The sequence below is a fragment of the Furipterus horrens genome, unplaced genomic scaffold (genome assembly GCF_987537825.1).
Source record: "Furipterus horrens unplaced genomic scaffold, mFurHor1.1.pri manual_scaffold_2, whole genome shotgun sequence".
Classification (NCBI taxonomy): Eukaryota; Metazoa; Chordata; class Mammalia; order Chiroptera; family Furipteridae; genus Furipterus; species Furipterus horrens.
The window spans coordinates 203,292,894-203,306,658 of record NW_028327172.1 but is presented as its reverse complement, the minus strand read 5'-3'; the positions used below and the strand labels follow the sequence as shown (position 1 = coordinate 203,306,658).

At 45.0% G+C, this 13,765-nt stretch overlaps 1 protein-coding gene across 1 annotated transcript in view; it reads right to left on the bottom strand.

The window, feature by feature from the left end:
* The window catches only part of SEL1L3 (SEL1L family member 3), a 93,763-nt gene that overhangs the window by 17,052 nt on the left and 62,946 nt on the right, over positions 1 to 13,765 (bottom strand). Inside the window, exons 14-17 of the mRNA XM_090267007.1 lie at positions 13,386 to 13,448; positions 9,534 to 9,710; positions 6,961 to 7,088; positions 5,681 to 5,764 (exon numbers count right to left, since the gene is read on the bottom strand). Of these exons, the coding sequence (XP_090123133.1) occupies positions 5,681 to 5,764; positions 6,961 to 7,088; positions 9,534 to 9,710; positions 13,386 to 13,448 (452 nt within the window). The remainder of the gene's footprint in view (positions 1 to 5,680; positions 5,765 to 6,960; positions 7,089 to 9,533; positions 9,711 to 13,385; positions 13,449 to 13,765) is intronic.

Below are 13,765 nucleotides of genomic sequence, written 5' to 3'. Positions count from 1 at the left end.
ACTCCACCTAGGAAGTGATTTAAGGAAGCGTGGGGACGGTTGGATTAGGGGGACTAAGGGAAGCAAATTCTGAAATCACCTGCGCTGCACTGCGAGAGCAGCTTCTGGCAGGCCATCCCTTGGGGGCAGGCAGAAGTGACCGGGGAGTCAGATTGGAACGGCAGACCTTCATTCAGATATACTGCAGGTCACGGGCCACATGGCTGCTGAGTGAGCTGATTCTTGGTCTTCAAGACACCAAGGCAGCCAACCAATTAGCCATGACTCATTCTAAAGCGACACGAGGCTGGCTAAGCAGTGTCCCCTGCAAAGGCAAGTCAGCTAACAAGCCCACAACAGCACGAAAGACACACAAGCATTTTCTTACGTGGCCTGCGAAAATCATGTTTGGCGACAAGAAATCTCAGATGAGACTGAGGATGTGTGAAAGGGCCAGCACAAAGTCCCTATCACTCCACAATAAGGTTCTGTTCCAAAGGGCTTATAATCTCAAGTGTCTTCCGAGATAGTCAGGCTTGCACCAGTGCCTCAGTTTCCCCCCAAGATGAATGAGCTGGCTCCTTCTGCCACTGTGACTGCATGTTATGCGACTTTGGTTATTAAAATGTAACAAAATGAGTTTTCCTGAGACAGCAGTCAACTAGTAGTAGACTATTAGAATTTGTGGCAGGGGTCAGGGGCATGAGGTTGACCCTCCTGTAAAACAGAGTCACTATGATAAACTATATAAAGACACTATCTCGTTTCTGAAGTTACTTCCGTGGTGGTGGAGGGATGTGGTAAACAGGTTTTACAGAGAGGCTTTCACTGTCCAATTACTGTATAAGCCAGGAGGAAATTTCATAGAATCTTTGTGCATTTCCTTTGAAGCACTGTAATCCATCAAAAAGAGATGCCTGGAAACATCGATGTTAATAGAAGTACTGAACAGATATCCACCTCTGACTTCCATCTTGCAGAAGCAATCACCAGGGGCCGGTGCACTCGGCTTTTACCGCCATCTATTTTCATATAACGAAGAGTGAACTATCGGCGAGGGTTCAACACTGAAGACCAGACTTGCTCAGCTTATTAAGACTTCTGAGACACACCACCTCTGCGGGAACCCTATCCACAGCATATGGCTCTTGCTTGCTTTTCAACAGAAACTGCCTGAAAGTATTAATTACAGATATTTCTGTACTTATATTTATGGGACAATCATTTTCTCAGCTTTTGCTATGGGCAGGATGCCCCAAAACAAGCCATAAAACTGTACTGCCCTCCTAGAAATTTCCTCCAGGTTTAGGAAGCCAACCCAAGCTTCCAGTTTTATTTCCAATGCACTCAAGTGCAACTGTCCCCCAGACAGTCATTCTAATGGGGAGGTGGGGTGGATGCAGAGAGGAGGTAATTTAGAGTAAAGAACGAAATTAAGGGCACATCTGCTACCCTCCCACCTCAAAGTCAGCATATACATTTACAGAACTTTCCTAGTGATGCTTCATAACCAATTCCTGGGTTGCTGGCTGTGATCTGTGAATCTGACGACCTATGAGCAGATTCTCAAACAATTATATTATTTTCTCAGTGCTCCTTTCTAACAATGCCTGAAGCAGCTCAAACTGGAAGGATGGAAAATAATCCTGGGGTCCCAGTGGAACCCAGGACTCCTGCTTTACTGCCAAAAGGTGAATCTCTTTCAACTGGAACTTAGCACGCCTACTTATCTTGCCTCAAGCCCACCATAATTGGGCAAACACCTGGGTTAAGTATTCAGGGTGCATTTAAGACAAAGGACAATAAAACACATAGTTCACAGATAAAACACATGCAGGGCGACGGCGGAGAGAAATAGAACATGACAGCTGGCCTCTCCTTAGCTGATTTCTCCCGGTGTCCGAGGACAGCCTCAGGCATGACAACATTATCTTCAGTATTAAGCCGATACAGCAAAAAGGCTTTTTCTCAAACACACTCCTCCTTTAAACAATCCCATATAAATCTTAGAGCAACACAGAAAAGCACAAGCTCATCAAACTGACATGTGTAATTTGAAAATAACGCCCAGAATAAATTGGTTCACAAAGAATGTAAAAAGGGGTTGGACTTGGGACATTGATAGATGATTTAGTTTTGTTACAGCAAAATAGATGGTACCCAGAAAAGAGATGTTATGGGAGGCCATGCTCTTCTATTTCCTATTTAACCCCTGGGGCAGGTTTGGGGGCTCAGAGAGATGAAAGCACTCAGCCTCAAATATATTTTGACAAAAAATTCCCATTGTAATGGGTACTAGATGTTTCTCCCAATTGATATGAAAAGGCCTCAACTTCAGATTGAGACTTATCTTGAACAATATTTTGGCACCAGCATCAAGATTAGCAAGGATAGGGAGAAACAGAAATGTACAGAGGATTGGCAGGAGAGTAAAACTGGTGAAATCATTTTGGAAAATAATTGGCATTATATTGTAAAGTCCAACATGTGACCCTACTCCTAAGTTTACATTCTTGAAAAACTCCTCCTCTGTGGGTCAGGATATACATAAACATGTTCATGGACACATTGTACTTAAATACAAAAAAAAGGGGGGGGGGTGCCTTAGCTGGGTGGCTCGGTTGGTTGGAGCATCATCCTATAACTAATAAGGCCGCGGGTTCGGTCCCAGTCGGGGTGGTAACGAGAAGCAACTGGTCAATGTTTCCCTCTCACATTGATGCTTCTCTCTCTCTCTTTCTCCCTCTCCCTCTCCCTTTCTCTCTCTTTAAAATCAATAGACATATCCTTGGGTGAGGATTAAAAAAAAATGGGTAACAGCCCAAATATGTGTTAATATGAGAACTGGTAAGTAAATTGTGGTATATGATAGCAGTGAAAATGAATGACCTACGGGGACATGCGTCTAAATATATGAATCTCAAAAACATAATGTTAAGTGACAAGAAGCATGTATACTAATATTCTAATAATAGAAACCTCAGAAACAAGCCAAACTAAACCTCTTGTTCAAGAATATACACGTGAATAGCAAAAACTATAAAGAGCAAGATTCAAGACGATGTTATTTCTGGGTACTGGGGGTGTGGAGAGGGTGTAATCTGGGAGGGACATACAATGCACGGGGCTCCAAGAGGTCAATTTCTTAAGTAGAATGGTAGGTTTCAGGTGTTCATTTCATTGTTATGCTTTAGAACTTATGTATATATCGCGTTTTCATATATAGCAACTACTCTATGACAAAAGGAGAGAAAAACAAACCAACTGGCTGATGCCACTTCACCCACTCCAACGCTCAGCTCCTTTTACCTGGATTCTTTCAGGCTCTCCCTTCTTTTCATCATTATTCAGCTGTTCGGTTACGTTTCTCAGAACCAGCTCCGTCATGTCACTACCCTCTCTCAGAACTACCGATGGCTCCCTGCTGCTCCACAAAGTAAGTAAAAGGACATAACCTTCCATTCAAAACTCCGCAAAATAGCACCTCCTTGGTCTTGTTCTATATCACTCCCTTTTACAAATCTTACCCTCCAGGCAAACTGGGTAGCCTAAAATTTTCTAGACACTCCCAGAATTTCCCCCCCCCTCTTTGCTTTTGTTCCTGTGATCCCCTTCCCAAGACATGCTGATCCCTATAGGGCTAAGCGGCCATTCCACGCATCCCTTAAGGTCTCCGTTACAAAGGTTGGCCTAAGTCCCCCAGACCAGATAGCATCTCTTCCTCCTCATATACTGTTCATGGCGCTTAAGTTATACTTCTTCTCTTTGCCTTAAGTTCATTCACTCCATAGTTTTTGAGCACTTCCCAGGTGCTACTAGGTGCTGGCACTGGGATACAATTCACAGGGCAATCAACAAGTAAAGAGCAATCATGACCCATGGAAGGACCAAAAGGAACAAGAAGTTAGGTGAGGCTCCCGGGCACGTGCAAAGGCCCGGGGGTCAGACAGAACACAGGCCATCTGAGGAACTGCAGGAGGTTCAGCATGAAGAAGAGATGAGGCAGCGAACTACCCCATGCCCTCCTGGCTGGCAGCCACTGCAGCTTACGGCAAGGTGCCCCATATGTGATGGACTTGGTAAAATCTGCTGAGCCGAATCCAAACCCCAAACTCACAGGGCAGGACACAATTAATTCCTCCACTGGAAAAAAAAAAATCATCTCTCATGACTGAATGTTCTAAGAAAGACAGCAGGCCACAAAAATTTTAAATCATCTTGACTTTTACAGCAAATTTTTAAATGTTAAAGTGATGTTAAATTCAAAAGTAAGGCAGAAAAGCTAAGCTACAGACAGATCCTCTTTATGGGAAAAAGCGTCAGACCTCTTGGCGCGCGCGCACATGTGTGTGTGTGTGTGTGTGTCGGGGGCTATTTACAGACATGCTCTCCCTTTGGGAAAGCCTCACATATAGTCACTTTGATATTTGAGTGTTTAGTTCCCTCTAAGGAGCTTGTGAGGAGCAAAGGGTGGGAAGTTTGGAAGGTGAGAACAGAGAATAAAGTCAAATTTGGGATTTTTGCAAGATAAAACAGCACAAAAATTATAAGATGTATCAATTAGAAAATAATAATTTCATTAAAAAATTCTTTCCTACTGTGCAAAGTGAGGCCACAGATAAACTTTCACAGGACGTTAATAATACACATTTTTATGTGGTGCTCTCTTTCATTGAGCTCGTTTCGCCTGCACTATCTGATTTAAGACTCTCCGCCGAGATGCTCTCTGCTGACTACGTGGGCACCCATGGACCGAAGGGGAAAACGGCGTTCTTTTGGACTTACATTTAAAATTTTTAATTAAGGTTTTGATCAGAGTATGATCGATGTTAAGTCTGGTCTAATGTCTTTGAGGCAGTGTTCTGAAGAAATATGTGCTGATTTGCATAGTCTTTGTAGTTATTATTGAAATACCCAGATCATTTAGGCAATAAACCAGCCAAGAAAAGGTAGCCCCAGGGAAAAGGAAGATGGAGTGCTAGAACTGACAGAAGAAGATAAAAAGATGAAGTCAGGTAGAGTGTGGAGAGGTGTGCCCTTATTTGTAAAATTAAGTAACAGCAAACGGAGGGGGATCTGAAGTGGTCATGCATGTGGTCATGGGGCGCCCTTCATCCCATAGAGCACAGGGGACATTTGCTAGCTCCATCAGAAGAAGGTTAGGAAGGGGAGTCTGTATGGCTGTGACATTAGAGGTCCTGTGTGTGACGTCCTGCAATAATCTCAGGCTCCTGGCCACAGAAGATGTAGTAAAATATCTATGGAGGGGCGTAGCCTGAGCCCTAATTCTCTTCTTCCCTCAGACACAGTGAAAATCCTGGACCTTCTATGACGTGCCAGCGAGAAGCAGAGGGTCGGCTAAGTCCCCTGTGCTGCGTTTAGACTTTAAAACCGAGAGAAACAAGCTTGAAGGGAAGAGAAGTCAACACATTCACATGTCTCTCAACTTGATGAACATGGATGCTCCCTCTAGAGAATTAATTTTTGTGTATAATTAAACATGGAAATGCTATGTTTTCCAATCAACAGCCAATCAGTCTGTGATACTCTGAATAGTATCTGAATAGTATTACTGAGAGGCCGTGATTTCCCTGCAAATTGCTTTTTTGGTTGCATTTCAAGCTCCAGCTCATAAGACTACAGTAGCAGGTTGAAAGGCAGGGGCTGAGAGAGTTCGCGGTAACGGGGGGCCCGAGCTTACCATGAGCCCTCCAGGTAGGCGTTGAGGCCTTTACGAATGACATGGCCCAAGTAGCCATTTTTCTCAGCTATGTGCTTTGCCCATCTGAAAAGGGAAGGAAAGAGAAAAATATCCAAACTGTGGCAAATTGAATAATCGCTTTCTTCTTTATATGATTTCAATAAACCCCACTTGGGGAATATTTGGCTTGTTAGAATTTTTACAGAGCAACAAACCAGAACTGAATGTTAAGAAGGTAAAGAGAGATGCATTTTGAGAGCTTAGCAATGCTGAGGGGTTGTCCGTTTATGGGAACAAAGAAATGAAAGGTTCCCAATGGACAACAGCCACCAATACAGGAAAAGATCCTCTTTTTTGGACATCTGTATAGTAATTAATATTAATTTCTTTTTTTGTCCTACCTTTATTTTAGAATGAGGATTTATAACATTGTTTGGGTATTTTTTTAAATCTTATTTTCAGTTACACTTTACACTCAATATTATTTTATATCAGTTTCAGGTGTATAGTATAGTGGTTGGACAATCATATGCTTTACATAGTGGTCCCCCTAATATTTCAAGTACCCGCCTGACAACGCACAGAGTGAACCCAATATTACTGATGATATCCCCTGTGCTGTACTTTACATCCTGTGAGTACTTTGTCACTATACATTTGTACATCTTCATTCCTTCACCTTGGAAATAATCATCTTTACCAAGAATTCTGGTACTTCATTAAAACATTTTCACTGATTTTTTAAAATAATGCTTTCTTGTTTTGTTTCTGCTCTCTAATTTATCCTGGAGGGTAATTTTGAATAATTATTCTTAATTATTAAAAATAGTAATTAGTAATAATGAATTAGCCTATTGTAATCTTCAGGTTTACAACCACTAAATGAATATTATAAAAAAATATAAATTGGGACTACTATAACATAACCAATAAAATATACTTTATATTATATATATATACATATATGTATATATACATGTATATATATAAAAAACAAGCTAGTGAAATGGGATACAGAATAATTTTTAAAACCAGTTAGTAAATAATGGCCCAAAGCACAAGGGTGGTAATGTTGGCAATTCAGATATGCCAAAGAGAAGCCATTAATGGCTTCCTTTAGGTGAAAAGGTCTGTATATATAAGAAAAAAGTTTCTATAGGGTTTGGTACCATCTATGGTTTCAGTCATCCCCTGGGGGTCTTGGGACACACTCCCCGAGGAGAAGGGGCAATGACTGTAGATGGCTTTCCCTTCAGAGACAACATCTGATAGATTCTTACACAACAGCTTTCTCGGGGTCTCTGGGGAACGTCTCCAGGTTGCCTGTTATATAGTAGAGAGAGCACCACAAGGTCCCTTCGATGTGTCCGCCTTGTGCAGCCTTATGGAAATATTCACCAGCTAAAGTCTGTAAAGAGAAGAGAGGAACAAACATCACCCTCTTTCATGAGGAGTCCTCCTGGCTGGGCTGGTTTCAGCAGAGCCAACATATTACCATGGGTTTATAACTTCTGATACCTTGAAGAAAACCAAGAGGTTCAAGGAGGACAGCCAGACCCAGAAGCCAGCCTCTGGATGCGATAACCTTGGCCACAGCTATTCTGTGGATGAGGCTTGCCCAGCAAGTTAGATAACATGTAACTACAAATATCGCTGTCATCTCATTTCATGCTCATGTAACCCCTGCCAGCAAGACAGAAAACGGCCTCAGAAGTCATGCCAGGTGAAAATACAGGCATTTGCTTTCCTAACCTTGCTGAGGACCTTTCTTCAAACCCATGCACAAAAACTGCATTCCCAGCAGGAAGGTGAGAATTAGAAAATGACAATAAAAATCCATGCTCCCAGATATGTGGGAGGGTTTTTACAATGCATAAAAATATACAGGCACACATGTAGTCAGAGAGAGGGAGAGGGGAAAAAAGTGAAACACTTAGACAGGTACTGAACTTTTTTTTTAGAGAGAGAGAAAGAGAAAGGAAAGGAGAGAGAGAGAGAGACATCAGTTTGTTGTTCCACTGATTTATGCATCCATTGGTTGATTCTTGAATGTGCCCTGACCAGGAATCAAACCCACAACCTTGGTGTATCAGGAAAACACTCTAACCAACTGAGCTACTGGGCCAGGGCTAACATTTTTTGAGCATGGGCTTTGGAATCAGACAGTCTTGGGTTCAAATCCTTACTAGCGAGTGACCTTGCGCATGTTAGTTGATCTTTCCACCTGAGAAATTAACTCTGTTTTTTGCAACAACTGGAAAATGTGGCAACTGATAGTACCAAGCATGGGAGGTGGTCGGGAGGATTAAATGAGAAAATACATTCTTCAGGTTGAGTACGGTGCTTCATGAAAAATAATTTTCTGATTCCCTACCCTCAGGTCTGCTGCTGCCCATCCCATAAATGCCTCCTCCATTCTTTCCATCTCAATAAATGCCATGTGCTCCAGAGCTGTCCTGACTCCTCTCCCCATCTCACACCTCATACCCAATCATCAGCAAATCCCATCACCTAGTCCTTCCAAATACATCCAGAATCCAGTTACATCTCAGCCGGTCTTATGATATGGCCCAGCCTTTCTCACTTGGATTCAATGCGTTAACCCGCCGCTCCCTCTCTTGTCTCCTGCAAGCCTCATCTCTCCTGGTATCCAGGAGTCTTTTAAAACACACCCACCCACTTCAGAGCTGTGTGGTCCCTCCTATCCTGCTCAGAGCCACGGAGCCATCACAAGGACCCGGGCACCTGCCTCCCTGACTTCTCCCACCTCCCCATCTCCTCTGCTTTCTGCTCCTGCCACTCGGGCCTCCCTGCTGTTCCTTGAGCGTATTCTCAGAGCTTTTGCCCTGGCTGTTCCCTCTTTCTGGAATGTTCTCCCAGATATCCAGAAGATTCCTTCAGGAGCCTATTACAATGTCACATTTTTAGAGACCTTCTCTGATCTCCCTTATAAAACAGCATCCACCAATCTCTACCTTCCCTGTCCTCCTTCTTCTACTTGATATCTCCCCACAACATCATCATATTATGTTTAATAATTTACTGCCTTTCTTCCCCATTGGAATGTACGCTTCCTGAGACCAGAGACTACTTTGTCTGCTGCCATATCCCCAGGACCTGGGAGAGTGCTGGGCATAGGGTGGGCAATCAATAAATTTTGTTAAACATAATGCTGCTCAGATTATTCTCACCATCAATATTATTATTAATAATGAGGCACTTCCATGTTACATTGAGACCCAGATCCTGGCTCCACTAAGTGTATGATGCTCAGTTCCGTACCTTTCAGAGCGCTGGTTGCTTATTCTGTAAAATGGACTTGATAATAGTCCCTTTATAATAACGCTCCAGAGATAGTAAAGCTGACGTGGGACTGTGCGTATAAACCCTTTGTGAGTGTCTGGCACAGAGGAAGTGCTCAACAAACACTAAAGATTGTCGCTGGTGTTTTCATTGTTTTTAAATCTGTTTTCGTATCAGGCTACCCTATCTGATCGCAGCTCTCTTCCAGGAAGATCGATCTCTACACTGCCTCTTGGTTTCTCACTCATCCTCACCTGTATCATCTCCCCATCCTCCTTAGTTCCAGCCTCCCTCCTCCACGAAGCCTTCCTGACTGCTTTGGCTTTCAGCGTTTCCCTTTTCCAGAACCGTTTGAGTCATATCAATTAGCACACACTTGGCACCTGGCTAAATTCACTCTCTCATCCTCCCAACTGGATCCTCCCGTTTTCAGAGAACATGGTCTGCATAGGGGCCTTGTCTGGGCGAGACACACAGTACACCTTGGCAGAGACTTCCTTCCTGAACAAGCGACTGACCAGCGGCCCAGTGTGTCTCGGATCTTACTCACTTGATTCCTTCCAGGAACTCCTGGGAAAACACCATCCAAATACAGGACTCCAAGATTATACGATGCATCTGGGTTCCCCATTTCTTCTGCTTTTAACCAGTACTTTGCCGCTTTAGCATAATTTTTCTTGAATTTGTGGTAATACCATCCCAGACCATTGACTGCCTGATGCAATCCCTGGATTTTAGAACAACAAGAAAGAAATTACTTAAAAACAAAACAAAACAAAAAAAAAACCCTAGAGAATCAATTGTCGTGAAAGCATTCTGTGAGAGTCTGTCTCTTTTTGGGGCAGATGGCATTAAAGGAAAGCTAAGTGCTAGAACACATGAGCCCATCCCAGAGCACTCCCAGGTGGCTTTCCCACGGCTGCTGCTGGGATTCCTGCCCCCCAGCTCAGCTGTGATGCGGGCCCCAAATCGTCACTCAGCTCCTCTGGTCTCTGACCTGATGCCCTTGTCTACAAAAAGCCTCTTATTGTCCTGCGCTATCAACAGTGCCCTTGACACCCATGAGCGCTCAGCTGCAACAGGCGGCCTGAAACCTGCCCTGGCGGGGACGCTGTCTAGGTGACCTGTCTGCCCATATGTTGATGGCTCTGTCCTGATCACCAATAAATCCTCTGACGGAAGCAGCGGTGACATCCTACTTGCAAAGTACAGGTGATCTGTGACTGCTTAGCATCCCATTTCGGGGCTGAGGCAGAAGGGGAAGGTGTGGAGAAGGGAAGAGGGTTTCAGAACTGTGTCTGAACCTGGGGCTGGTGCCAGCGCAGGGCTGGTTTATGTGATTCTAGCCTCGAGCCTCCTGTCTTCGCTGATTTACACTCTCAGGTGGCCTCCTCTGCTTTCCCCAGGTGACCCACCTGCTTCCACTGACAGCCTCCAGTCCACCTGCCAAAGACTCAGGTGCCCTGCAGGGGTGTGCGCACCAACCTGGGCCTACAACGCTCATTCCTCCCTTCTTGTCAGACCCACAAAACCATGAGCAAGCAGGGAGAAAGGATTGAAGAGGCAATCTGGGCCCTCGCATCTGTGAGGCTTGTTAAATTACAGCCCCGGTGTGGAGCCAAATCTCTTTCAACTCTCTTCTCTTTTCACAGGAGGACCAGATCCCAGCCTGCAGCCTTTTTATCTTCATAGCTCCTAAAGGCTATACCTCCTAGTCTTTATGTTGGAATCCACGTGCCAGGAAGCCCAGGAGGAAGAAACTGTTGCCAGGTCCAGAGGGTCACCAGCAGGGAAAGCCCCAGGTGCCTAGCAACAGGCAAAACTGGGAAAATAAGGACCTTGCCCCCAGGGTCACCGTCCCTTGCTCGACCCTCCCGACGGCATATTGCTTGTCAAAGCTGAGGCCCCCTTGATGTTTCCTCCCTAAGGATAACATCTAGGTCTCAGTTGTGTTTCAGTTCCAGGCCCAAAAAAGCAGCAAAACCAGACAAGGGATGCCACAGCTGCCTCAGAAACAGCTGCACTGACTAATGACCTCCTGCCCTGGTGCCAACCATCAGCAGAGACCAGGACCCTGAAAGGACACACCTGGAAAACTGATGAATATGTGATTGAGACCTCCCCTGGGGCCTCCCCTAAGAGTCCCACCTGCAAGGGAGATATAAAAACCCTCAAGACCAAGGACCAAGTGCAAACCTGCACACCATTCCCTTCCTCCCCCACAGGCAAGTATCTCCTAAACTCTAAGGGTCCCCATGAGACTTGCAACCAGGGGAGCAGCAGGCAGCTCCTCCCTGGCTAACCCCCTGTCTCTGACTTCCCAGTGAGCTGACAGCAACCCCACCCAGGCTCTCCTGTTGCTTCTTCCATGCTAAGCCCTTCCTTGTTTCACTGTCCTGAGTGTGCTTCTGCTGCGGCCAAATTCCTGCTTGCTCTGCCACACTTTGTCTCTTGACCGAAATCTTTCCTTCAGGAAGACGAGAACCGAGACCTCGTCGTCTCATCGGTAACAAAACTAGCAAAGCCCATTCAGACAGAAGCACATGAGGGCAAGGGCCTTTGTTTTGTATCCCAAGCACCAACGTTAGCGGTTGGCATAGAGTAAGCGTTCAAGAAGTATCTGACAAATGAACGGAAGCCACCCTTTGAATGCTGGTGCTCAACAAAATGGAACCCAAATCCAACACCCTGGGGATCCAGAGGAGGGTTCAGATTGGTAGGCCCCCGAGAGAGCTGACACCAGGGAACGAGTCAGTGCCCTGGATCTGCTCATAGAAGCGTTCTTCTTGAGCCTTGCCCAGTACCAGGTGCAAGGCCGGCTCCCGATAGGTCTTGCAGAATGAGTAGGTTTCAATGGCGTAGCAGACCAGGCCCTACCATAAGGAGGCAAGAGCCAGCTCTGGAACAAACGCACAGAGTGCACACATCCAAATGGCTTTCGCTGTGCTCAACTCTAGAGCCCTAGGCTCATGCAAATGTCCCTGTCAACACTCAAAACGTCTGCAGAACTCCTTTCGGAGTTGCATTTGGGCCTGGTTCAGGAACCCTGCCAAGAAGTCTTGTTTTATTTCTGAAGTACTCATCCGTGTTGTTCTGGATTTGACTTCTCGGTCACCAGGTTTGCCTCCAAGTGATTTTTGGCTGATTCCAAAAATGAAACTCTGTGCCACCTTCACCACAGTGCCTGATAAGGAGCAGGGGCTTCATAACTCCCTACCCAGTGAATGAGAATCACTGAGCACTTCCAAGGCTGCGACTACTCCAGGCCATAAAACTGCAGTTGCCTTAATACTCATCGAAGCCCTGCTAAAAATACACGCAGAAATAAAGCACACCAGACACCAATTCACCACTGGAATGGCTAAAGAGATGCAAATTTCACACCTGCCAGGACACCCCGCAGCCGAGCCGTTTTGGGTGCTCTGAAACCAATGCCTTCCATGACCAAAATTCAGCTGCTTTTCTCGTTCTGCCCTATAATTTGTGTTGCGGTCAGGAGCTGGTGTGCACTCCAGTGGGTCCCCATCTCCCGGGTCATGTGCCCTCCCGACACCACATGGGTGGAGGAAAGCCTCCTGGCTCCCTCAGTCCATGCTCCAACTTCTAGTACTACAGAAAAATATCTGGTGACTTCAGGAGTCTGTGATAGGGCACCCTGGGGGATGAAGAGACATTCAACAGCCAGAAGGGCTGGTTATAAAGGGCCTGCTAAGGTTGTAACATTACAATGGTGCCTACGAAGGTACTTATTGGCAAATCTGTATGCATGCATGTGAGTGTGCCTGTGTGCATATGCATGCATTGGGCATGTGTTTGCACACAGGGGTACGTATGCATATGTATGTGTGTATGTGTATCCCCTCATAAGCAACATTAGAACCTCTATTCTGTAGTGCTATACTGAACATAGCTGGCTTGATGACAACACTGAAGAGTAAATAGTGACAAAAGCAAAATAATTTTTAAACCAAGTAATAAACCTGATAAACAACCCCGTTATTCAAGTGCAGAGAGGCAATTGGGCACGGACATGGCAGGGTTAACCTTTAACGGAATTAGGCTTTTAGTTTTCCTAATTCAATGGCATTTATATCCATTTACTTTCAAGGAGCCCCCGCGGTTTGTTATCAGGGCAGCCTTGATTATAATTTTAGCCTTCAGACAAAATTGGCCCAAATTCTATTGACTGCAGGTGAATCCAGCTTTTGAATTTTGCTGTCCCCATTGTCGTGGGTTTCTGCATGTGCGTAGCTCTAAAAAGACTGTTGTTGCCATGCTGGCGACTGGTCCTCCCCACTGCGTTTCTGCCGTGGGGCTTCCTAGGGAGATGCTGGCCTTGTACTCTCTGGAGTGTGTGTGCGTGGTATAAATGTTTTCCTCTGACAATATGCGAAAGTGTTACCTTGGAAGCTGCTTTCTTCATCAGCTCCAAGGCAAGCCGTCTGTTCTTTTTTACTCCTTGACCCTAAACAATGATAAACAGCAATGATTACAAACAAAAGGAACCTAGTGTGCACTCAAAAATATCACACAGATAGGTCTGTGCTTAATACTTAAAAATAAAACCCAGGCCTTCTTAATTATAAGCTGAATCTGAAAATTTTCTATAAGCAGTGCTCTTACATGATCATTATCATCATCATCATTATTATTTTGCTTGTATCTGTGGAGCAGAGGCAACGAATCTCAGCCCCTCGGCTTAGCATCCAGACAAAGGTCCCTATTTATCGAGGGACTCCCATGCCCGTCAACCCACAGGTGTTGTTGGGAGAAGCCGTGAAT